The sequence below is a fragment of the Anneissia japonica genome, unplaced genomic scaffold, assembly GCF_011630105.1.
Source record: "Anneissia japonica isolate Jap-2015-1 unplaced genomic scaffold, ASM1163010v1 scaffold24_len2511860_cov200, whole genome shotgun sequence".
Classification (NCBI taxonomy): Eukaryota; Metazoa; Echinodermata; class Crinoidea; order Comatulida; family Comatulidae; genus Anneissia; species Anneissia japonica.
Genome location: NW_022730786.1, coordinates 1,625,462 through 1,652,473, shown reverse-complemented (window position 1 = coordinate 1,652,473; position 27,012 = coordinate 1,625,462). Strand labels below are relative to the sequence as shown.

Genomic DNA, 27,012 nt, shown 5'->3' with positions numbered 1-27,012 from the left:
GTATAACATGATGTGTATAAGAGACAGATATATATATGAGGGTGTATGTGATATGACATTGGTATTGCCTAAGCTTTACAGAATATAATCCAACCAGAATTTACTCCTTGCTCGTTATATTCCATGTTCATCTATCTCGCCTTAACTTTATTCATAAAAATAGAATGAATAAAGCATAGTAAATAAAATAATGAAACAAATTTTAATTCAGTGGCACTGAAATTAGCGTTAGCAAATTATTTTCCAATATATTGAATCTGGTGTTACTGTAGCACACTTCCGATAACCTGCCTGGATTTGTTTTTGGAGACAGGCGGTGTCAGATATTTATTTATATCAATGAGGTCATCGCAATTCCATCTGATTGGTCGGAGTTGCAAACGCTTGAGAACTCAGCTTATTTAATGCACGTACCACTCGGTAAGGGGTATCTAACTTGCTAAAGCATCTATTGGTAACGCCGCATCTTTCCTTCGGCTTATTACAGCAGTTTCTTACGTCCACGTCAGCCTACATTAAATCAGATTGTTCCATCTTTCAGAGAAGTAAGTTACACATTTATTTAATTTATTATATTTTAAAGCCTTTTCTATAGTCAAATGTTGTGTAAGAAGAACTTCTATTTATTAAAAGAACCACTTGGACAAAGTCGTCCTGTGCTTTTGAATTTTGCCTATGCCTGTAAACATATTGATCTTAACTGTGTGTAACAATTTTGCCTATAACTTGCCTGTAAATAACATATTGAATATTTTAACTGTATGTAAACACTATGATAGAGAACGGTAATGTATATTTTCTTTATGATTTTCTATGTGTTAATATTGTTGTCTTTTTGTCCCCCAATTGTTTAGCGAATTTTATCATCCTTATGGGAATCCTACGTTTCTACTAAAATCTGGAAAACCCTTATAATATAATAAAAACGTTGGATTCTCATTTTATGATACGAACAAATTGAAAGGGCATCACACTTTTGTTCCCTGGTAGTGTTCAGTAAGCCGCTAACTTTATAGCAAATAATTCGCACTCGAATAAAATCTTATGGGCCTGTTCCATCCTCTCCGTCTTTCGTAAGACGCTTTCCACGCATTTCATAATGACTCCATATGGCCTATCATTAATTTACCAGAATATTCTTCATTTCCACCTCATACACAATACAAGTGTGATTGTACTGTGTTTATCCGAGAAGGGGTTTTTTGAGGGGCGTTCATTCAAGGGAGGCGTTTATTCAAGGGAGGCGTTTATCTATTTTTGGTGTTAAATGGACTCATACATGTTGCTTCCATTAAATAATTCAATGAATAAATAAACGCCACGAGGTGTTTATTCAAGTGAGGCATTTATTTCAAATGAGGCTCTAGAGAGGGGGAATATTGGAGGGGCGTTTATTTAAAGCGGGTCGTTTATTCGAATAAATATGGTAATTTCATAGTAGGCTTAATATCGCCGAGATATGATATGAGTGGGAAGGGGGGGGGGAGGCTGTTATTCGTGTAATGCGCCTTTACTTTTATATTGTATATTTTTAAGTAATTTCAACATTGTATCTATTTTAAACAGAATGATTCCATTGGTGGTCTTCATGACGGCAATCGTCGTATCGTCTGCACTTCCTGTGATGAAACAAGAATCGGACGCCGGCACCAGCTTTTATGACAACTTCAGTTCTGCATATTGGCAAAAAATCGTCGAGCAATACGCCGGACTTGATCCAAATGAAATAGCCGCAAAAGCCATGGAAGAATTCTCTAATAATGGACTCGTGCCATCAGCCGGACAGAGCTTTGAAGATGTTGACTGGCAGAAGTATCTTGAGGCCGGTGAAGAGATGAACAATGGACAAGATTTTAATATAATGGGCGCCGATATGATCGGACAAGACATAACGCTGAACGGCATGTCCCAGACAATTTCTTTTGTTCCCGATTTTAACAACATGGACATGAATGAGTTAATGAACTATCTCGGAATGTCCTCGGATGCACAGTTGCAGTAGGCCTATGTTAATTAAAAGCTCAGAATATAGGCATTTTCCGCAATGAATCAATTCTCTATCATATAACAGTATTCCCAGAAAATAAATACCAAGTCTCCCTCCAATAATAAAGACCACTTTTGGGACCGGGGTTCCCATGATCTTTTGCAGCTTTGGTCTCTAATTAAAATTATGAAGATAAAAAAAAACCTCTGCTGAGTGGGGACCACAAAAAATGGTTTTTGATTGCAGGCGGTCTTTAATTAGATTGAGATCTGTATAACATAATCTATATATAGACCTAGGGCTACAGTAAAATAGAACATATTTGAACTTTACTGGTATTTGAACATCATTTGTTTTAATGTTTTGAAAAAAGCGCACAACTAAAGTATTTCATTATTTTGTATAGGCCTAATATAGTTTTGTCATGATAGGCCTATATAATACATTTTTTTTAGTAAGTTTTGAGTGAATAAATTTTGAAATTAAAAATGATGTATTTTTAGAGTATTCTAATTTTGGAAGATTTTCCCCTCACATTTATCATCATCATGAATATTAGGCCTAGGCCTCTTAGAACTCACCATAATCGTTATCATCGTCATTATCATTATCAACTTCGTCATCATCATCGTCGTCGTCATTATATCAATAGCATCAGTATAAAGTTGATTATACCCCTTCATCATTATCATTGCATCACCACCTTCTAGGCCTGCGGTATGTGCGACAAGCATTATTTCTCAACAAGTTTTATTAATCAGGCCCATAGGAAGCAGTTCAATGTTGGTCCGGCCAACGAGAAGAATTCCCCACCCCAGTTCACAAACACACATCCATTCCAGAGATCGTTATTACCAGTGGAGGCGACAGTTAATAAAATTCACCCAAATTCATCAAATATCTGTCAAGATAGCCGTCAACACTATTAAATTATATATATATAAATCATCAAAGAAAGGTAAATACAGTGTTCGAATAAAGGACATAATAATACATCGTGGCATAGCTCTCAACGAATGTATAAAACTGTATATGTAAAACTGTATATCATTAACCGCTTCCAAAAGTTTTATTAAATATTTGTGTTGGTTATTAAAGACCACCTCAACAAAATGGAAAAAAAGATAACAACATCCTGGATTTTGTGCATTCGGTATTAAAAGTGAATGGGTTGACTATTATAATAATAATAATTAATTTACCATAGGCCTAACATATAATATCAATTTGACTAATACCAACTATTTTTGACAAAATGTACAATTTTTGCAACAACAATATATAAAGAAAACAGCACAACCATGAAAACCAGAGTAGATAACGTGAATAACTTTTTAAATAATAATAATGATAATAATAAAATAATAATAATAATAATAATAATGATAATAATAATAATATTATTATAATTATTACTTTAATAATAATAATAGGACTAACAATTATTAATATTACTATTATTAATATCATCATGAATATCATCATTATCATTGAGTAATTTGAAGATTTTATTATAATTATTACTTTAATAATAATAATAGGACTAACAATTATTAATATTACTATTATTAATATCATCATGAATATCATCATTATCATTGAGTAATTTGAACATTGGGCGCTTTATTTCATATACAAGATCCAAACTCACAGAATTTATCGTCTCTGCAGATCTCATTTATGTCTGAGATATCATTATGTGGATTGGTCATGTACCTTATTACACGAATAGAACGTCTAATTTAGATTAGTAGTCAATTTAATAAATTACTGTATTAAATAGACCTATGTTAGGCTTATGTGCTTTATTCCTGAATACAGGCTTTATGTATATATTTCGGTATACCAATCCTCAAGCTATAATATAATAATATTATGTGGAATGGTCATGCACCTTTACATGAAAAGAATCTCTAATTTATATTAGTAGTCAATTTAATGAATTGCTATATTCAATAGGTTTATATCAGGTTTATATAGGACTATTTATTTCGGTATACAAATCCTCAAGTCTACTAAAACTGTTTGGCATTAGTATATTCATATATCGACTATAAAAACATTATACAGAATTTAAATGAACGGCGTAAATAGAGATATATTAAAAAAATTAACATACCGTAAAACCTCAAATTGAAGCCCTGGGCCTCTTCTTTTTTGCGAACTTTGGAGGGGCTTCTTCTCGAGGCTACTTTTGCAGAGTAAAGAGGGGGCTTCGTTTTCAAAATGAATGCTGTACATTTTGTGAATTTGTACTATAAAATAATAAATAAGGCCACTGTAACATAAATCTAGGCCTATATCATGGAGTGAATTTAACTGGCTTTAAATCACCTGAGCTACTGTATAAACCAAGCTTTGTTTTTATATTGTTTTTGCAAAAAGAAGATAGGTGGAGGGGTGGGGGTGGGGGCTTGAATTCGTGGGCTTCATCTCGAGATTAAACTAACTGGGCTTCAGTTCAAGGTTTTACGGTATATTTACAACGGTTTACAACTGTTTGATTTCTTGAATTATCAAACATGCTATGTTTTGACAAAGATCAGAAGTAGTCGAACTGTTTTGGTGTTTCTAAAGTGAACATTTTACGTATCTGATTTTATTACCGTTACGGAGTATTATAATAAATTGTCTCGAATGGGAGGACAAACTGTATTAAAAAGATGTATCCTATGAAATATAATTTGTGCTCTGATTGTATCTTTTAAAGTGGATTTTATTTAATACGAAGAGATCACGCCAAATTAATAAAAGTTTCTGAAATTTCCATGAAAAATAATTTTTTTGAAATGTTTTTGAAAAGGGCTTTTTGAAAAAAAAAATTGCAAATATTTTAAAATTCTTTTTTTTCACTTACTTCGTAGTCGATTTGCACACAATCCCTTAAAAATATTCTTTCCATGTGGTTGGTGTATGGGGTTGTGGGTGTTCATGCATAGTTTACACATGGAGAAAAGTTTCAGACCTCGATGACCTTAAGTAAGTCCAAAATAACAAAAAATTAAAAAAAAGAACAATTTTTGCATACACACGATATTGATTGGTGAAATATTGGTCCGGCCAAAACAAGACCGTCCAGCCTCACCGCTTCTACGGCCTTGTTAATACAGCGTCAAGGTTTATTATTGATAGGTATCAGTTTGCAAATGCGACTGGTAGAAAGTTATCTTTGTTGCGCAAGCAACTTAGGTGTAGTTTATGAGGGCGCACTTCCACCAAAATTAGACCAAAATGACGACCGATTTCTACTTCCGCGCGAAATCTGAAGAGTTGACAGTATAAAAATAACAATCCCTGGTATAATAACACATTCATATAGCGTGGTAAATTTTTAACATTTCTGTAAGGTAAAATACAACGTTTGCGTTGATTATTTGCTGTTGTGTCATTAAGGGCAGGTGAGGAAGTTTAGTTAGGGGCCCAGTAGGCTAGGCCTGCTTAGTGTTAGGTTGGTTGGCACTGGCAGTGCCACAGTCGTACGTAGGGGGTAGGCCTAGGCCTAGATGAATCACCGTGGTAGAGTAGAGCTTTGTCAGTCAGGCCAGGGTGAGAAGAAGGAAAAGTCCAACTAGCTAGGCCTAGACTAGTTAGGCTATGCAGGGGCCATGCTGAACACTGAGACTGAGGCTTTAGCCTTGTATCATCAAAGTGTTTATTTTGCCGACTAGCCTAGTCTAGGCCTATGCCTCTTGTTTTGTAAATTTGAGGAGACCATTAACTATAAAAATGCACTAAACCTAGGCCCAGTCCATGCATGTTCCTATCTCAAATGAGGCTTTTTTTGTACATTTTCACAACAGACATATGAAGATACTATAACAAGATGGATCAGAAAATAGTTAACCTCTATGAATGCGGTAGATTTGAAAACCTTACCAAACAGGTCACCTCCTTGATTGACACTCAGGTAAGCCGAGAAGCATTGTCATTCATTTTCATAATCACATTAATCATCATTGGTCAATGGTTGTGCATTTGTATAGCGCATATAACATGCTCTCCAAAACAACAGAAAAGAAAAAAAAAAAAACATGAATAGATGTTCAAACAGAAAAGTGGTTAAAAGAAAAACAAACAGAAAGTGATAGAATAGGAAAACAGAACAAAATTGAAAAGAAAACAAAACAGGAGAGTGGAGGAAAATTAGAAAATGTCAAATAAGAATGATTTAAAACGGTGCTTAACGATCATTAAATTAGGAGACTTTTGAACGGATTTTGGAAGTGAATTCCATTGTTTGGGGCAAACAACCTCAAGTGACAGGTAGGCACATGAAGGGTTATAGATGTAGTGGATCTTAATATCCTTATTAATTTAGAAGAACGGAGTGTGATCGGTTCTGGTATGCAGTGTGGAGTAGAATGGTGCAAGGACTTAAATATGTAAAGGAGCACTTTGAACTTAATTTGCTGGTTGATTGGAAGCAGTGCAGTTTCTTAAGTGTGGGACTAATTTTTTCTAACATTTCCATCATGATTAAAAGTGACACCATTTTCCCCTAATACCATCTATAAATGTGTGTATATGATCGTATACAGGGGGCATGTAAATAGGCTGGTTTCAGCCTGTGATGGGTCCAAAAAATAAGAATGAGGAACTAAATCCCAGAAGGGGAAGGGGGTGGGTGCGATTGCGTCGGCACCCCCAGCCTATGCTCATGTTTTACTGTAAAACACCAGCAATTTAATAATTATTGAAGCACTGTAAAATTTAAACTGTCTAATAATCCAGCAACTTCAATTCGATGTAAAAACCCTTGTGATATAGTGCAAGCGTGTTTTGGTTCTTACTACTACTACTACTTATAATTATATGTATATTATCATTGAGCAATTTCCTCTAAGTAAAACCAGTATGCGTACTTTCTTCAGTGTAAACAGTTTCGCTAAACTACCAGTTAGTACCATCAGTACGATGTATTGTTCTATATTAAATGTGAAAAACAGTGAAATCTATCAATATTATTAATATTATTTTTAGTAAAAGTATCATAATTTTTTATAAATACTACCTCCATTTTAGTCATTGTTTTGACTAAATTTATTATCACTATCATCAAAATCATAATTTATGTTCTTGTAGAAGATATCAGAGATGTTAACAAGACGGGTGATTGGAACGGCAGGTGATCCCATCTCCCTGTTGAGGGCGCTGTTGAGAGGCTGTGATAAGGACGACAATGGGATGAAAGCAAGACACCTTATTTTTACAGCTAGTGTTAAATTGTTGCAAGATTCAGCTGTTAATATCAGGGTTGCAACAGATGTCATCGGCTTTCTCTTAGTAGAGGTGAGAAATCAATTTATTTATATAGTTTAAAAAAAACTTCTCTGACAGGGTCCAGGAGCAATCATTGTTAAAACACTTGAAAACTAATGAAAGTAGTAAAAAGAGATAAAACTTATTTCATTATTCAAATCAATATGTAAAATTCACATAACATTATTAAGGCTTGCCATCCCAAAACCTGTATCAGTGACGCAAAATGAAAATTGACTTTGTGAGTATATTCTTATTTTCCACATTATAAGCTTTAAATGATGGGTCATTTTCTAGAATCTAACTATTATTGCCAAAGTTATGAGTAAAAGTATTACAGCTTCTTTGTACTGAAGTATAAAAGGATATCCTTATGCTAATTACTCAGTATAACAATTAGTGACAGTATGTTGGCTTTCGGATGGCAACACTCAAATGATCAACAAAACCAAAATATGTGATAAAGTTTTTAAAAATCCCGCAGCAGTTTAAGTGATTCTATTATAAATTTCCATGAATCTATAGTTTTATGTTATTTTCAGACCGACAAGCTTTCTAGCAGTAGCCTTGCAGAATTATCTGATGTTTACATCGAAGCTGTAAAAAGTAAAGAGCCAGCAAGCGGAAGGTATTATTTATTAAATATATAGAATAATTATTATAAGCTATCTGTATTATATTGTTTAGTATAATAGTTTCTGATGTAGATTGATTGATAATAATACTACTACTGAAATTTTACCATCATTTATTTCTTACATCATCTCTACTTTGTGCAATCGCAAATAGAGCTAAATTTGATTACATTTTTGCTAGTTATTGACTTGAAAACATCATCAAACATTTCTATTATGTCCATGTATAAATATCAAATTAAAAGTTTACATATTTGCCAGATGTTAGTAGTAAGTATTGTATGTACAAATGTTCTAAATGACAATACTCTTGATATTCGAAGAGGCTCTTAAAACATAATTTCCTATTGTATATATTTTTTTTCATTGTTCATATTTAGGGCTTTTGAATTATTACCCAAGATCTTATCAACACTTGCTGCAAGGGATAATGTTATACATGGGAACAGCAACATGTCTGGGTCAAAGTTCAAGGATCGTGTCCTGAACAACTTGTGTTCTAGCAGGTATGTTTCCTTATTTTTGTTTTGTTTTACAGATTTTCTTGAAATAATATTTTTCATTACACCAACTACTATATGGTTATATTTTCGGAAAATGCATTCAAATATGATAGTAGTATCAAAATCATCAGGAGAATATATTATCAATTTCATTTTTTAATTAGGTGGGAACCACATTGTATCCTACCATTGACTTCAATATTCAGGTAAGAAAGTGTACAAAATTAATTATTTATGTTGTTATTATTATTATTATTATTATTATTATTATTATTATTATTATTATTATTATTATTGTTATTATTATTATTATTATAAATTAATTATATTTTTTAATAATATTTTTATTTTTTCTTGATTAGTTTGTAATAGATATTGCACCATTAATATAGATACATGGTTATTATTATTCATTAGATATAAATTTAATATTTATGTTTCTTCTTGAAGGGAAATCCCCATGATGAGTGAACAGTTGGCATTTGTAATTAAGAAGGTCATTAGGGGACTCCCCACTATGAATTTGCAGGAAGTACCACCCCTAATCTACCAACTACTTGTATTGACAACAAGGGTAAGTTGCCCATCCTTTTAAAAGTATTCCTTTATTGTAAGTTTTGTAAGATTTGCCGTCATTGTGTACAGTGTAATGTATGAATTATTATTAATTATGAATACGGGTGCTAAAATATGTTTGTTTTTATTAATTTAACCAGGGTCATAAGGATTTAGTGCTGCAAGGAATCCTTAACTTCTTTAACAACATTGAGAAGCAAGATAAAATGGAAGAAAGTGAAGACATATTCAGGTAATTTGCACATTTCCCTGCCATAGCATACAGGTTCTTGGAGTCTGACCAAAATTGTTACCACACATTTATAGTCAATGGAAAATGACAACAATAAATGAGAAAAGATTGTGATGTGGTGGTATGATTTGTTGCTGAATTACAATATTAAATGTGTTCTTAAAAATAACTTGTGACTGAGAAGGCTGACTATAGAAAGTGCCTGTCTTATGAGTAATGGCGAGTTGGATGGCCGAGCGGTTAGTGTAGGGACGCTGCAAAATACAGCCAACACATCAATGCTTGTTCGAACGGCACACCCGCCTAAAAATGGTTCTGGTGGTGGAACAAGTCTTCTCGGACAATGACTATAAACTGTAGGCCCAGTGTACACATTTGGCTCGTGTGCACTTAAAAGAACCCAGTACATCTTTCGAGATGAGTAGGGGTTTACCCCGGTGTATTGGTCCATACAGCCCCTGTTGTGGACCAACGTGAGTAGCTGGTACCGGTTTACCGGGTAGCTCAGACATAAAGAGACCCTTAGGGGAGAAGATACTGTACGAGCTAGTCCACAGCATTGTGAGACTCTGGTATAAAGCGCTATATAAATCGAACTACATTACAAACTACATTACATATCTATCTGCTATAGCTAATCCAATCCTTATAACCCTTTTTCTTAAACAAAATGTAATAATTTAATAACACAGTTCTTTAGGTGACTCACACATGGTAATTATTTCTGTTTTGTTTTGTTAGTGTGTCAACAGTGACCAATGAAAGCATTCAGCACACTGAAGGCACTGTCATCGTACATGTGACATTTGCAGTTAGACAGAACCAGCCTCTAGGCAAAGAGTTGGTCCGAATCTTAAAGGTACAACCATTTATATTTAGTGCAATGTGATCTTGCTGTTGTTATTGTCACGATGGTGTTGATGATGTTGCTGTAAGAGTTGGTTGTGGTGTTAATTCTGTTGGTGATGGTGGTTTATATATTCTTTCCAAATTTGAGATGTTAATGATGCGAATTATCAACAATGGATGAGAAAAGCCCAGCACCATTGTTGGTCCACTCTGAACTCCTGGTCAGTTGATAAAATATATAGAAATGTGGTGGTGGTGTTGTTGATGTTAAAGAAACCCATTATTGAATAAACAAATTCAAATTGGAAACTTTTAACATTTATTTTTGGAGGAAAATGACAAAAGTGCTATAATGTGATATACTCTTAAATAACAGATACCAAAATGATTACTATTTAAACAATCCTGAATAATTATTGAATCATTTATCACAACGAAATACACAGACAAGTGCATTAAATTGAAGCCAATATAAATTATATTATTTGATTCAGTCTCGGACCAAACCGGCAGAACGTCTAGCAGGTCATTCAACCTTGAGAAAGGTTGTTAATAGCACTTGAAATGTTGGCTAAACTTTTTTCGATATTGCTTTTTTAATAAAGAAAGTTATATTCATACCATACTATTCTTTGAACTTGTAGGATAGACAACAAGGTGATCCGAGTGCTGTGCTTCAACCGTTCACCACTGCACTCATTCTAGCCATCTCCAGGATACATACGTTCACTGAACAGGTCAGTTGGTCATGTGCACCAACATTATACCCAAATTCTATAACGCTAATGTTACTATGTGGTAGAAATTTTTATATTTGGACTGTTATCTTTTATAGTATCAAATGACTTTTTATACCTTGTTTTGCGAACCCATCACCTGCTAAATCCAAATGAAAATAATATTTTATTTTCAGCCTGTTAGCACAACCACTACCATAAAAAAATTAATTTGTATTTTTGATTGGATTTATTCGGTGTAAGCACCAAGGATAACCCACAAAAGTCTGAAGAAGACTTATTTCCAGTGGGATCCTTCTGGTGGTGATTGGACAGTACACCAGGAGACAATCCCCTACTCTTTTCCAAAGAGTGTACTGCATTCTTTAACATGCACATGGGCCATTGTGCACATGGGGCCAATGGCTTAAATGTCCCCATCCAAAAAGACGATAAAAAGATGATGGGCTTTCTTGTACACTGTACTTGTATTAACACACAGTTTTTGCGGATTGAGCTATGTTACTCTTTCATATATTATCAAGCCGACCGGCTACATGCATTTGATGTGAAGTTGCTCGATCCTTTTAACAGATGATCACAATTTTGAAGACTTCTATATTTAGATGCTACAAGGATATTGAAAAACACAACGAATCCAAGTTTATTGAAGGTAAAGTAGTTTATATTAAGTGTGTAAGAATAAAAAGAAAAATAAATGTGGCAGGGATAAATACATTATGGGGAAGGGCAAGAAAAGCACACTCAGCAAATATTAGAAATTGAATTTTGTGAGGTAAATTCAGTAAATTTTGTCTACTAATATTAGATAATAATAAGATAATGTTTAGGATTTTAATGTTTTTTAACTAGATTTTTAAAGATATCTAGTTCCTAAGGTCAAGTTGATTAGTAATCATATTTTTCATATTTTTTTGGTTTAGAAATTGCATCAAAAATTCCAGACATTGACGCAGACATATTGAGTATTGTTAAAAACAGGTAAGATTACTTTTTTGCATAAGATAGTATCCACGGTAACTAAACTTGCGCCAGGTGTAATATCTTTGTTATCCAATCAGTATATCTGTGCCACCTGCTGTCCCATACTTTTCCCACTTTATTGTATATCCCATTTTTTTTCCAAAGTAAACCCAACACAATCCTAGAAATGGATGTGTTGTCATCGAGCAATGGACAGGACTTTCACTTAAAAAAGCAGGAACAGAAGTGACTGGTGACAAAAGCAGTTGTCACATGTAATTTAGAATATGGTGTTTTTTGTTTTTTTTTACAAAAACAGGCACAAAATACTTTTTGCATGTTTGTGGTGACAGCAAAAATATGCTATGACAATATTGTTCTAAAGATGAATTCTACTGATTGACTGATAATTTATATTGGAGTATAATCTGCCTTTTCTTCTAATATTAGTTCAATGGGCTGGGACCATGTAACTCAAGGTCTGATCGAGCTTGGTTTCTCTCTAATGGAGTCGTACGGACCAAAATCAGCATTTGGTGGCCGAGTAGCTGTACAACGTAAGTAGAAAGAACCTAATCATCCCGAAGTGATGACATCTCCACATACAATAGATCAAAGAGATACAAGAGATCAAAGGAATACTGCAGATGGACGTTCAATTGCTATACAGTGCAATCAACAAGAATCAACAATATTTACATGTAGAGAAATAATAAAGTGCACTCGCCCAATACCGACCCCCCCCCCCCCTTGTGACCCATTACGATGTTGCATTTCCAAAAAAAGTTTGATTAGTGTAACATATCTATTGAACCTTTTCCGAACAAGCTTGTTGTAGGCCAGCTAGGGCCTAGCCACTGTAATAGGCATAGGCCTATGCCTAGCTAGCAAGTGTCCTGTGGGTTCAGTATGACTAGCCTATGAAAAGTTAACATACATACAGTAAACAGTACCTATTGTTTTGCTGTACTGTACAGCAAATATAATTATCAATAAAATGAATACATTTACATTGTTTTTACATGCATTTTCGGTCTGATATTTTTTCCCTAAACTCGACACATTCTTCGTAGTTACGATGCCACTTGCTGGTCGGTTGTTTTAGTCGGTTGATTAGGTGCGCATGAAATCTATAGCCCCTTGGTGATGTGGAGACTGTAGTCATATCTTCCCAACGGCTGAAGGCTCAATAGATTTCTTCTTTCCCCTCATGAACAGTCAATATTTGTATATTAATGTAATACTGACATTTAATTTGGTTTTTTTAAAAATAAATTGATGAATGTTTAATTATAATAATGCAGTGACTATTGTTACACCAGTCTTAGACAAATTTGTAGCATTGATTTGATGTTATTTCGCATTCCAATCCATACATACAATAACATCCAATCATAATTCTGAATTTGTTTAAAACTGGTGTAACAATAGCCACTGCCTTAATTATAACCTATTTTCCAACCTGTATTAGAGCCAACAGCCATACTGACCCCAACCCAGAAGGCCTGCCAGCTTGGACTCTCCATTCTACAGGAGATTTTTAAAATGCAAGAAGCTGCGAGACAGGATGTCCTTGAGCAAGTTCTTAACCACTTGATCACTAGCTCTGTGCATCCAGTGTATCATTACTTAAGTATGTGCTTACGGTCTTGTAATTCCGATTTTATCCACTATTCAAGAAATGTCAATTGCTAATACCTGCATTAACAATACAAATGCAACAATATGTACATTATTTTCCTGTGAATAATTATAATAAATAATATGAACATTTATATAGCGCTCATTATGCAAGTGATATAAACAAGATACACAAGGCATCTGCTGGGTATCACAGCGCTTACAGTTGAATGAAAGACAAAAACTTAAGACTATGCATTCTGATAGGGTTATCTACTATCCATAATTTGATTATAATATATGATTTGAAATATTGGATTGGCTATTGTTTCACCAGTCTTAAATGAATTGTGAATTCTGATGTGAATTTATTGTATGTAAGAAGTGGATTAGGACAATAGCATCTAATCTGAATTATGAAGACTGATATAGCTACACTGCCTTGAAATAGGTATCTAAGATAACATTATTCAAAACAAAATAAGTAATGTAAATATTGCTTTCATGACAGAGTTGTTGTCCAACATCATTCATGCCTCGCCACAGTCAGCATTAGACTTCCAAATGAAGATTCGTGAAACATTTGATTATCTGACGCAACTTCCGTTAGAGACTGCCGAGGGCTTACTGGTTGCGATTCAGCCGCTGGTTAAAGTCAGCATCACGTTGAAGGATGCTCTAATGCTTATGCTCCGCAAGGCCCTGTTTTCAAGGTAAAGTAGTCTTAGGTTAAAAATATACTGTTTATTTTGAAACAAGCTGTGTCTTATTAGAAGTTATAACTTAGTTCATCCTTCCAGCTGTAAAAGCACATAGTGTTACTTAAATTATGCGCTGTAAAAGTTCACAATAAGTAACTGAGCATTCAATGTTAATGATATTTTTTTAAAGTTTGTATTTTTAACATAGATGATATATATATAATTAAAGACATTTTTTTTGAATTATATGAAGTTAATAACTGTCATTCTCCAAAAGCAGTATTTAAGGATTAAAATGCTAAATGTAAAAAATTGAATTGAATAAGATATATAAGAAAATTATAGAAAAAGCTACATTTTTATAAGGCCCTCAACTTTTCCATAGAAGTGAGCCCTCTATGGAACAAAAATTGTATTTTCTGTTTTGTGCAGGCAAGTTGAAGGGAGGAAACTTGCTGCGACTGGGTATCTGCTGATTCTAAAGAACTTCAAAGTGTATGGTAGTCTACCGTCCAGTCAGTGCAGTCAAATAGCCTGTTCGTCATCTCAGGTAATGTTGCTATTGTAATGCTAGATTTGTTGTTGCTGATGTTTTTGTTGTTGCTATTTTTTTTTTTTGTGGCTAATGTTTTTGAAGTTGCAATTGTTTTTGTTGTTGATAATGTTATTGTTGTTGCTTATGTTTTCAAAATTGCAATTGTTTTGTTGTTGCAGATGTTTTTGTTGTTGCAATTGTTTTTGTTGTTGCTAATGTTTTGTTGTTGCAATTGTTTTTGTTGTTGCTAATGTTTTTGTTGTTGCAGACGTTTTTGTTGTTGCTAATGTTTTTGTTGTTGCTAATGTTTTTATTGTAATGTTAGTTTTGTTGTTGCTTATGTTTTTGTTGTTGCAATTGTTTTTGTTGCAATTGTTTTTGTTGTTGTTAATGTTTTTGTTGTTGCAGTTGTTCTTGTTGCTGCTAATGTTTTTGTGGTTGCTATTTTTTTTGTTGCAAGTATGTTTGTTTTTGCTGAATCACCAGAACAGTGCAGCCAAACAGCATGATACAGCTGTCATTGTAATAGGAAATTAAGGTTTGAGGTTTGTTTAGGTGTTTGTCGACGTCCACCAGAAGGGATCACCCGACTACGAGGCCATTGTCTGCTCGGAGATCCTGGGAAGCTTACGGCGGAGTTTTAACCAGCAAGCTGATGTCAAATTGATCCTTTATGAGGCAAGTTTTACAATACATACCTTTAAAGTATTTAAGGACTTGATAATTAATATTAGTATTGTAATATTGAGTCCCAGCCAAATATAAGTCTTCTGAATAATATTATGAAGAATTATTGACTTTATGCACAAGTTTTGGAAATTAAGAAAACCTAGGATTGATTTTTTTTATGTGATATTAGAACTGGTTAAAAAACAAAGTTTTGTGTACTAATGTCTATAAAAAATTGTTATATTTATACAAAACTTTAGTTGTATGTGGAGTTTAGCTGTATTTTCTAATTAAGATGCTCAGGTCAGCTCATCGTTGTTATTATTAATTAAGTTGTAGTAGTATTATTATATACTGCAATGGTTGTTTACAGGGTTTGTACGAAGCTCTTTCCAACAACTCAAAGTTGAAAGGTGAAATCTTAGAAATGTTGTCAAATCAGTTGGAGAAATATTATGTAGATGATAGCGAGGTTCTCCCACCCATCAAATTGGAGCCATGCATCGCTGAACAAGGGGACAAAGTCTATATCACTGAACCAGTGGTGAGAAATCTTTTATAATTTTCCAATATCAGGAGGAGGATAACTAATATTTAAATAGATATTTAAATTATTAATATGAATTATTAATGTAACTACACTTTCATTTTTGCAAGTAGTGATAATGACAATAATAATATGTATAATAAATACAGTGGCTGATCCAGGAAATAGAGGGGGAGGGACTATCACATATGAAGGATCTGAACCACTCTTTGCTCCACCATGGTTGGAGCTGAGGTAAGAAAATTTGTGATTATAGCACCCGAAAATGGCGCTCGCAGACTTAAGTTTGAATAAAGCCTTTTTTTTCTCCATTTTAAAAATAATTTTGACAAATTTAGGGAGGGCCCAGGCAGACTCCCACTTCCAACACCCCCACCCCTTCCAACCACCCTTGGATTCACCAAAGCAGGCTCCTTGCAATATTACTCCAGTCATTGGATCAAACAGATACTCAACTAAGGAAGAATTCCATGTTGCCAGTAGTAATTAGTACCCACATGTACTTACAGTTCAAGAGAGGCAGCATGAAGGATTAGAGTACCCTTCTAATTTCTGGTCCTTTACCATTTAATCTGGGGTTTGAATTTTACCCATTAGTACAACACTTTTCTTATGTAGTCTGTCACCCTCTGGAGTGGAACTGAGTACTACACGCATGCTTAAATGCCAATGAACTGATCAGTATTACTGCATCTTTAAAATTATTGTATATTCCTCTAGGGAAGGGAGTTTTATTATTGTGTTTTATTCCAGTGACTGGGATAATAACATGAAACGCACTGAAGCTTAACATCATGTGCTATCAAGTATGAACATAGTAATGAGAATAATATTTGATGATATGCCAATGAAAAGAAAAATGTTTAAAATAAAATATACTTGTATGCTTTTTTTGTGGATGGGGGATGAATTTTGAAACTGTGCTTGAAACTTTAAAGCCTTTCCATTCTTCCACTAGCAACAGTTATTTTTCTGTCTATAAACATAATATTTCAAATTAATAACCATTGCAATGGACAATTTTCTAATGACCTTTATTAGTATTTATATATTTTTATATAAGTTCTTTTACTATTTTACTGTTAAAATAGTTCGAAATCAGAATTTCTCTCAGAATTCCTGAAATTATTTTCTGTGTGTTGAGTAAAGATCTACAACTATTTTCAGACACATCTTTTGATGGCATTGGGTCAAAGTTTATTGTTTTGCAAGAGACGAGGTCAGGAAGACGAGGAGGAAAATGTAAATGTTGAGAAACTTGTGGATAAATTGGACGGCGTTTTAAAGTCGTTAGCTACGAGAATGATCAGTAGCGAGATGGAAGACTTTGAACTTGTAAGAAAATACAATTTTTAAATTCCAATGCCTTTTTTCATTGCCCACCATTTAACAATAGAGAGCTTTCGATTGCATGACGACGGTAGGACGTAGAACGTAATGACGTCACTAAAAGTCATCTGCGCATGCAAGAATGTTAAGGTCACCTTGTCAAGTAGATTATAGAACGCAATTTGGCCAAATCTACGTACGGCAGGGAAAGTAGGACGCCAAGTAGGACTGTCACGGTCACACACGAGTGATTCCGTTCTAGCGTCGCGTCGTCGCACAATTCGAAAGCTCCCTCAAGTTTAAGAGTATTTTTTCTAAGCGCCCCCCCCCCCCTTTACCTCCTTGACATGCCCATTATAACTTGACTTTCACATTTTAGAATTCTTTATCATCTGTTGATAGGATAAGTCAGCAGATTACTCAATGGATCATGGGGTCGGAGTTCGTAACAACATATTTGCGATACTTGTCCTTGGTATATACGAAGTTCTTATGGAGTATGTGATTGGCAATGGAGATTATAGGTAATCATTATGTTATTGAGCTGACCAACAAACCTAGAATAATAAATTGGAAATATAATGGTTTGCATATACAGTCCTCACTCTCAAATCTTATGTGACAAAAAGAATGTGATATGCCCATATTTGGGTGTAATATTACATCATAATTTGCATATATATTGGGGCATCACACAAATTTGTCACATAAAATTTGATAGTGTGAACAGAGCTTAAGTCTTAAGAGAATTCTAATGGTGACATTCACAGGACAGCACTGTACTACTTTGTGACAAAATATCTCTGATATTCCAATATATGGTCATGATGGTCACAGATATTTGTCACACAAAACTTATGCAATGCTTGTGTGAATGGAGCTTAATATTAATGTTTTAGTAACTTCTTTTTACAGTTCAACACGATGTGAACAGTTGCTTCAGCTATATAAAAATTATTCCACACTGTCTGGTGTGCTGAAAGAGAAGACTGAAGCAAAGAAAGGAAAAGATACTGCAAGGAGTCTACTATCAATAAAATTTGTCACAGAGGCTATGAGGGCACTCTTCAGGTAAGTGCATTGTAAATTTTTGGATGCAGTAATTCTGTATTGTATGTCTTGATTTTTAATATTACTGGATTTTGGTAACATATTAAAATAAATAACTGACATATTGGCCTACTATATGAAGATAAAACTTTGCCATCCAATCCATATAAACTAACATGCTGCTTTCAACGCCATTTTAAATTCTAGTATACTGCCCTCTAGAACAGAACAAACACCTTCCTCGAATAAACCCACCATGAGTTTAGTTTTTTTTTTTGTAAGTATAAAATAAATATGTATAAACTCAAATTAAAACAAAGTTACCAACCAAACATACCTTGTAAATATAGCTAATGGTTAGTTGATGAAATTGACTGTTTTTCATTTTCAGTTTAAACAGTCCTTCGCATGATGAGGGGTTGACAAGCCTGAGACAAAATACGGACTTTGTTCAACACATGCTTTTAGTGACGCAACAAAAGATACATCAAGTTGACACTAAAGGGCAGTGTGATTGCCCCGAGGGGACGAACAAAGACAAGGTCTTCATTTACTGTTCAACATTAGCTAGGTAAATTATGTGGTTGTGTTTCATTGTTAATGTGTTGTCATTTTTGTTTCTCAACCTTTCTATATCAATATTCAATTATGTAAATCAATCTATTTTTAATTTTTGTCTTTTAAATTCGTTTAATTAGTTTAGGGATGCACCTTGCATTCTAAGTTAAAAGATGCTGTATAAATCTATTTTAACATTAATATTGTCATTAAAAATAATAAACATTATTGTTATTCTTATTTGTATGTTTTTGTATCTCAACTAACAACAGTTCTTTTCAGAACTATCTACGTGGTGTACCGCAAGCTTTAATGTATATTGTTTAATTGACATCAATATTTACATAATTTTCAGAGTCTTCCTACAGCAAGTTATAACACCAACTATTGAGAACCAAAAGAAAGACAAGGTAACTAATAAATAGATAGAAATACAGAGATTTATAAAAGACAATTATTACAAAATCAGATTATTATGAAGTGAGTCATTTCAAATATATTTGTGTTTTATGATAACACTACTCATCGACCATATCCCTATTCATTTTATATATTACAATTTTAAATTTTATATATTATAATTTTAAACATTTACTGAAGTATGACTATGATATTAACATCAATAATCATATTGCTACTATTTTACCTGATCTGAAATTTATTGACCGTGAAACATAAAAAATCAGAATTATGAAAGTGCTATTTAATGCCTGTGCACTCAGGGTCTAGGCCTAAGGCAAGTTTATCTGCAGTGCTCTCTCAATTAGTGATGTTTGAATATAAGTAGGCATGAAAAACTGAAATGGTGATGAGATGTTTTTTGTATTTGTTATATCATTTTTGTATGGTTTTGAAATTGATCTATATACGGAATGTTTTTACCGCTACATAGTTAGATATCATAGGAAGCAATGCCCTATGTATAAGATAAATTTCCATGGTTTTTGAAAGAAAATTGTGAATTGTATTAATAGTTATACATTTTGAATATATAATAAAAGATACAAATGAGAAAGCAGTCCTTTAATAATAATAATAATAAAAAAAAAGATATCTCCTGACCGACTGGAATCCTACTTTGTTACATTCTGCCTTGTAGATAAATTGTTTTGTTTATTTGCAAAGGGAATAATTATTTTTGGCAAACATTTATTATTTATTATATATTTATGGTTATTTTTGTACAAAATTATAACTTACTTGAATCAAATTATAAATAAAATAACTGTCAGTTCTATTTTTAAGAGCAAGTCAGTTTCACAACAATGCTTGGAGTCGCTGACTACCATCATACATATCGTATGCACAAGATATCCAAGTAAGATCCGAGAGTTCCTTGACCTCGTGGACGTTGAATGTGACAAAGTTGATGACAACGTACAAGAGCAAATCCATGCTTACATCAAGAAATTTCAGGTATTAATAATCATAATAGTAGTGATAACAGCCATGTTACTTTAATTGTGAAAACTTCATCTGGTTTCTTTAATTAATACAACTCGTAAAATTGATTGATTGATTAACTGTTTGATACTCATTTAGAGTATTAAAAAAAAATTGCTATGCAAAACATTTTCACAGAAAAAAAAAATCGGGATAACCCATTAAATTGGTTTTGATTATTAAAAAGAACTAAAGCTTTTTCCACACTTTTATTTGACAAAAAAAACTGTTATATGCCCATATTTGGGTGTAATATGACATCATCATGCCCATATATGGGCACATCACAAAAAACAGGTCACATGAATGTTGATAGTGTGGACAAAACTTAACTTTCAATGGGGTCCCAGTTATGTGATCTCAGTTGTAGATTTTTAATGTATCAAACCTCATTTTTTCCTATCAAGTATTTGATGCTTTTTTTTTATGTATTAGAATTATATTTTTTTTAAAACTAATCAAGTTCTTTGAGTACATATTTGATAATAACATATATCCAAAGGAAGTAATCCATGCAATCGCTGTGGTTGGATAATATGGAAAAATAAGTAGAGAGCTTTTGATATACGATACTATATTTGAGATCCTATCCACGTTAATTTGCAATTTTCAATTACCTTTTAATGTCGGTGAACTTATATTTGAAACAGTGTTTGCTGAAGCAGAATATGATACAATCTTAGTAAAATTGAACTTTAAAACATTTCTCATTAGAACTTTTGATCTCAAGATTTCTCTTATATTTTTGGGAAAAGTTTTAAAGCATATGTTGAGGCTAGCTGTCCCAAAACCAGCATAGCGACCAAAAAATGAAAATTGACTCTTTTGACTTCCACAATTTAAGCTTTAAAATAATGGGTCATTTATTTGAATCAACTTACTATTTGCCAAAGTTATGAGTAAAAGTATTACAGCTTCTTTGTACTAAAGTATACAATACTGCCATATCCTTATGCTGATTACTCAGTTTAACAATTAGCGACAGTACGCTGGTTTTTGGGAAAAGTTTTAAAGCATATGTTGAGGCTAGCTGTCCCAAAACCAGCATTAGCGACCAAAAAATGAAAATTGACTCTTTTGACTTCCACAATTTAAGCTTTAAAATAATGGGTCATTTATTTGAATCAACTTACTATTTGCCAAAGTTATGAGTAAAAGTATTACAGCTTCTTTGTACTAAAGTATACAATACTGCCATATCCTTATGCTGATTACTCAGTTTAACAATTAGCGACAGTACGCTGGTTTTGGGATGGCAAGCCTCATATATGTGGCAAAGACAAGCCAAACCAGTCACTCGTCGCAATAATCGATTTTGAGTTATTAATACAGTGTTAGAGAGTAAAATAATGGCTATAAAATGGTAAAAAAATCATTCAAATCGGACATTTCCTTATGAAGTTATTAGCGTTTAACCACACAGCTGTTTAAAGAACAATATATGAGAAATTAACCGTCAAAGTTTATGATTTCAGGCATTTCTCATGCAGAAACTATCTTTAAATCCTTAAAAAGTATTGTTTTAACATTGAAAATGGGGAAAATAACAGCATAGAATGATGTGTAGATATATAAATGTTAGTTTAATGCAATAAAATAGATTTTTAAAAATTTGACATTCCAGCATGTTTTGGCCATTTTCTCTGAAACACGATTTGCGACGAGTGACTAGTTTGGCTTGTCTTTGCCACATATTGATAATCGTGTTGATTCATGAACTTAGCAATAATTCAAGTAGTAATTATAGCAAACAATATATATGTTATTATGATTGATTATATGAATGACCATTGTATATTCATCATATGACCGTTATATCATTATTATTATATTATATTATATGATACTAATATTATTATATTATATGATACTAGTATAGTCAGAGGATTAGACAATTAGCTAAATGTACACAGGATAAGAAAGTGTTTCTGATTTCAAAGGGTATATTCCCAAAGTTTAAAAAAGTTGAACAGAAAACTGTATCACAGCGGGTTTTACAAAAAAATCTTCAATTCAATAATATACTATACAATGCATACTTTCTTAAATCACATTTGAATTACATATACAATTCTTTTTTGAAGAAGTGAAATTTTTAATTATTAAAAGTATAATGCAAGCTCTCTTTCGTTGTTTGTAGCGTTTGCTGATTTCTTTTCTGACAATTGAAGACGACGATGCGAACTTGAAAGATGCAGTGAATGTGTGTACAATAATTTCTTTTCTTGCCCGACTTCTTGATGCAGAGCGGCCTCAGGTAATTTGATTAACTTTGCTGTTTAAATTATATTTGCCTTTATTATATCACTGTATTATTCTCTCTTTTTTTTTTTGGTTTATAGATTTGTATTTTACATTAAGAATATTATTTCCTATGTGGTTGCTGGGGTTATGATTTTTCTTCATTTTTTGTTTATCATTCAATTACTTTTCTTCACCTTAGTTTACAGAGCTGTATTCATGGTTGCTACGTGTCTGTGCAGAAAACAATCCAGGTACTATTAATTATGTCTTGAATATTCATTAGGCCTGTATTGAATACAAATAATAACTTTTACTACTTGTCAGGACCTCTGACCCCATGTTTGGGAACTGGCATCACCACTGTACTATAGGTCAGCATCAAACCACTACTAATAATATTAATAGTAAAACTTATCAATCAAATTTCAATTAAACTAATATTGCTACATGTGTCGAAGATAGGCAAACATAAACTTAGATTTATGGTCAATAATATTGGCATTTCATGGTAGTAGAGCGACCTTTTACTAAACAAAGAGGGTACCATTTGGTGACAAACACTAAATAATATTTATATAGTAACTGTAAATATCAATCAATTAGAGTTCAAAATTGACATTATGCCAAAAAAAACCCCTTTTGGAATTATGTCATGAATATTCATCAGGCATGTAAGTAATAGAGATTATGAATATAGGAAAAGTTTGTTTCAATCGTGCTGGGGTTCGGTGTGAGGTCATGGAAAGTGGCACTACTGCTGTGGTATAGGTCAGCGTCAAACTACTACTAGTGTAATAATATTAATAGTAAAAAGCTATAAATCAAATTTCTGTTAAACTAATATTGCTACATGTGTCAAAGACAGGCAAGCATAAACTTAGATTTAAAATCAATAATATTGGCATTTCATGGTAGTAGAGCGACCTTTTACTAAACAAAGTGGGTAGCATTTGATGAGAAACACTAAATAATATTTATATAGTAACTATGTAAATATCAATCAATCAGAGTTCAAAATTTACATTACGCCTAAATCCATGGCAAGCAATGTTTGCTAAAATACAGACTCATTAATATTAGTGTTACTAATTTATTGTAACATTTTTTAAATGGATGGCATTTTCATGCAGAGCATGTTCTTATAAATGGTTCATTTTCATAAATGCTAATACTACATAAAATAATAAAATAAAACATTATTAAAAAAAACTTCTTTAAATCATTCTTCGTTTTTGTTTGTTTGTTTTTTTCTTGTTTATTTATTGTTTCCTAATCATTTCTCGCTTATTTCAAAGTGAGATCAATATAATAATATAATTATAATATAATATAATAATATAATTATTATTATATAATTATTTTTTTTGCAAGGTTTCTACTTATGAAGTATCTTTGACCTCCAGGTCAGCCTTGTAACTTTGCTTCATTAATATTGTTTATTATTCCATATATTATTTATAGTACTGTAGTTCTCTGGATGTAAGCCTACCACCATTAGCATGAATTCTGGCCTGCAATACAAAACAAAGCCTGGTCTAGGTAGCTCAGAGCTGTGTCTTTTTATTCTAAATTTTTATGCAATTTATTTTAAATTTGGTTCATTTTAGTTTGTATGTTGTCTGTTCCAAACCTTTAAAATCAGAGGGAGAGTGCTTAGATGAAGCATATTAATAATATTTTATAATAATAATAATTACTTCAAAGTTATGGTGTGGGTATATACCCATTGTTGGCTGATAAAAAATAAAAAATAGTATTATAATTATTAACCATAATGTTATTACCGGTATTCATATGTTTGTTTTAATGTATAATTGTTTTAATTTCAGATGACGTTGTTTTGACAAAAGCTCTGATATCACTGCTGCTTAGTCTCACAACTCGCATCAAGAGCGGCGTTAAACTGACTCGCGACATCTCACAAGATATTCACAGCCAGCTTGGCGACATCGATGAAGATGTTGAAGTAGACAACAAAACAAACTTTGCCATTATCAACCCAAGAACAGCTGCTCCATCTGTCTTTGTATGTTTGTCTTTCCATATTGTGTTTTTGTCTTTCAAAAATTTCTAATTACAGTGGTCAGTTCAACACGCATTAACCATTTATTAATTTTTTTATTTATTTAACTTGTGAACTAAAACCGAATAGATGTCTTACAAGGTTCTACCGGTTATTTATACACTTGTATGCCTTTTAGCACGCGAGTCTAGACACCGACGTCATTAGTCAATCGGTGAATTATTATATGCTCACTAACTGTCGAGTACCGGCAAACCCCTTGAGCAAAGAAAGTACCGAACAGGGAACAAACATTCCGAAATAGAACAGTTTAGTTTATTTGGCATAGCGTTGGGACAGCATGATTCTGACAGCGGCCTATATTTTCTTGTTTACTATACTAGTTATTCATAGCTGCCTAGTATGTTATTTGCTGCCAAGTAATTGAATTCACTTGATCCAATTTCTTTGTTCCAAACTGATATTTCCATTATTGTTTCTTGCAGCTTTTGGTTATTTCACACATAGAGAATGCTCTGGAAGAAGCTGATTGGATCTTAGGTCAAATGATGTCACAGCTCTCTAGTGTTGACGTTAGTGACCCAGGTAAGCATGCAAAATAACTCTCACAACTCTCGCAAATAAATCTCACGACCTTAGGTCTATTTAGGCATCTGATGTATTATTAAGAAAATCATATTATTTTACTAGTTCTCAAAATGGAAAAGCTCATAATTATTTCATTAAAATTGTTCTGATTTTCTTGCGCCGTTAATTTTTACAATCCTCTAAACACCGTGAAAATTAAGGGCGTTCAAAATAAAAGGGGATGGTATTGATTTTTATTGTTCTAGTTCTGCATGTTGATAATATCTTCTCTCTAGTATATTCTTGAATGTATTCTATGTCACCATTCTGAAAGTAATGACTTGGGTAAAAGGAGTTTTTAATCATTGCTCTCGTATATCATTGATTAACGAGACTAGATTAATCAATTTCTGTTAGCAATGAAGCACTCGATGCTGTTGTACCTAAGAAAAAAAAGTAGTTGTTAGTTAATCCTAATGTTACTTAAGCACACACTAGGGCCATCATTTATCATCAAGAGAAAAACATGCTTTACATTGAAATTATCTTGGAACTGTTTTGGGAATACAAATATCGTATTGCCAGCCATTATGGAACTAATGATGAAATAAGCATTTGTGAATGAATAAAGATATGACATAATATACAGTCAAACATTCCACTGAAAGCTCAATGTAATTCTTTTGGTCACATTTTTGGGATGGTTTCAAATATACAGAAGTAAATTGATAATTTTACCATAGGCAAGACTTTGTTTATACCTTGATTAGCGAACCCGCCGCATGCAAATAATGATGATTTCAAATAAAAATGAAATTTTTTTTTGGTCAATTAGCGTAGCCGCCTCAACAAATAAATGGAAATTTCAGAAAAAAATAAAAGTTTTTCTTTATTTTTATTATCCCTTGAAATCTCCAAAGATAAGATATGTACATTTTTTTTCATAATTATATAAATTTAAAGCATTTAACCATCCCATTACTACACTGTTTACATTTACCAATAAAATTTTATTTTTATTTTCTCCTTCATCTGGATGTTTTTGACAAAACTATTTGCTAAATAAGAAAACAAAACTTTATTTTTATTTTTTTTTTACCCTCCTCTGATGATCTTTAAAAAAAAAACGAAACAAGGAATAAAAAAAGTCTCGCACATATTTAAAAAAATTTTTTTTAAATTTTTTTATTTTTTATTTATTTTTTTAAATTTTTTTTAAATTTTTTTTTGTATGGTAATGTAAACTGTGCCGTCAATCTATTAACATCTGATGCACACTTTTTGTTAACTTTTCTATCGTTTACTACAGTTAAATGATACTGTTCGAGAGTTGAAAACTTCGAACAAGGAAACTATTTATAGGAGTGTGGAGACAATATCCTCTCTAATAATGACTCAAGAATGGTTGAGACCAGTCTACCTATGACATTAGATTGAAAGAAAGATTTAATGTGTTATTAACCAAAAGGAGAGACAAACTACGCATTTTCCAGCTTGAGTGTTTAGTTTTAATCATTATGCCCTTTAAAATATTAACCATAAATAGTTTGTTAGTATTTTAAAGAAATATTTTATTATTATATAAAATAAAAATGATAAAAGGAAGATGGAAGGAATAGAAAAGAAATTTGGAGTGCCTTAAAGTTAATTTAAAAAAATTATATAGCAAATATCCACAATAAATCATTTTTATTACATTATTAAATTCTCAAATTTATTTTTCAAAAGGTTAATCGAGGGACATTTATTTTAGGAAGGTGTTTGTTCATCTGAGCCGTTTATTTTGTTGATGTAAAATGAATATCAAATATATACTCAAATAAATGCCCCTTTCATTATAAATGGATAATTACCACACGTAATGACTCTCTAGAAAGTCATTAAATTCTACTAGAGTAGAAATTTGATAGAATACATGTTGAGAAAAAGTTCGCTTTGCATTAGTCCTAGTTGTTATTTAGTTACAAAGTTAAACCGTCATTAGT

General features: G+C 32.6%; 2 protein-coding genes across 3 annotated transcripts in view; both read left to right on the top strand.

Moving 5' to 3' along the window:
- The first annotated feature begins 391 nt into the window (after window positions 1–391).
- LOC117115081 lies at window positions 392–2,310 on the top strand. Its single transcript, XM_033258745.1, has 2 exons — window positions 392–545; window positions 1,567–2,310. The coding sequence occupies exon 2, from the start codon at window positions 1,568–1,570 to the stop codon at window positions 2,000–2,002; it is 435 nt and encodes a 144-aa protein (XP_033114636.1). The 5' UTR covers window positions 392–545; window position 1,567; the 3' UTR covers window positions 2,003–2,310.
- Window positions 2,311–5,190: 2,880 nt separating this feature from the next.
- Window positions 5,191–27,012, top strand: part of LOC117115056 (Fanconi anemia group I protein-like) — a 39,626-nt gene continuing 17,804 nt past the window's right edge. The window contains exons 1-28 of one of the 2 annotated variants that reach the window (XM_033258708.1): window positions 5,191–5,310; window positions 5,788–5,894; window positions 7,070–7,276; window positions 7,789–7,874; window positions 8,262–8,387; window positions 8,549–8,590; window positions 8,835–8,958; window positions 9,101–9,192; window positions 9,934–10,051; window positions 10,686–10,778; window positions 11,352–11,430; window positions 11,702–11,759; window positions 12,192–12,298; window positions 13,213–13,374; window positions 13,873–14,074; window positions 14,495–14,612; window positions 15,153–15,275; window positions 15,640–15,810; window positions 16,981–17,148; window positions 17,545–17,666; window positions 18,058–18,213; window positions 18,584–18,763; window positions 19,106–19,160; window positions 19,996–20,166; window positions 22,334–22,450; window positions 22,637–22,688; window positions 24,267–24,463; window positions 24,946–25,045. In XM_033258708.1, the coding sequence (XP_033114599.1) occupies window positions 5,811–5,894; window positions 7,070–7,276; window positions 7,789–7,874; window positions 8,262–8,387; window positions 8,549–8,590; window positions 8,835–8,958; window positions 9,101–9,192; window positions 9,934–10,051; window positions 10,686–10,778; window positions 11,352–11,430; window positions 11,702–11,759; window positions 12,192–12,298; window positions 13,213–13,374; window positions 13,873–14,074; window positions 14,495–14,612; window positions 15,153–15,275; window positions 15,640–15,810; window positions 16,981–17,148; window positions 17,545–17,666; window positions 18,058–18,213; window positions 18,584–18,763; window positions 19,106–19,160; window positions 19,996–20,166; window positions 22,334–22,450; window positions 22,637–22,688; window positions 24,267–24,463; window positions 24,946–25,045 (3,310 nt within the window). In that variant the 5' untranslated portion in view covers window positions 5,191–5,310; window positions 5,788–5,810. Of the gene's footprint in view, window positions 5,335–5,787; window positions 5,895–7,069; window positions 7,277–7,788; window positions 7,875–8,261; window positions 8,388–8,548; window positions 8,591–8,834; window positions 8,959–9,100; window positions 9,193–9,933; window positions 10,052–10,685; window positions 10,779–11,351; window positions 11,431–11,701; window positions 11,760–12,191; window positions 12,299–13,212; window positions 13,375–13,872; window positions 14,075–14,494; window positions 14,613–15,152; window positions 15,276–15,639; window positions 15,811–16,980; window positions 17,149–17,544; window positions 17,667–18,057; window positions 18,214–18,583; window positions 18,764–19,105; window positions 19,161–19,995; window positions 20,167–22,333; window positions 22,451–22,636; window positions 22,689–24,266; window positions 24,464–24,945; window positions 25,046–27,012 lie in introns of both variants that reach the window. The other variant, XM_033258709.1, reaches the window with a different exon arrangement.

What these genes read in the sequence shown, in the direction of transcription:
- LOC117115081 (XM_033258745.1), top strand. Translation starts at nt 1,568, where the DNA reads ATGATTCCATTGGTGGTCTTCATGACGGCAATCGTCGTATCGTCTGCA.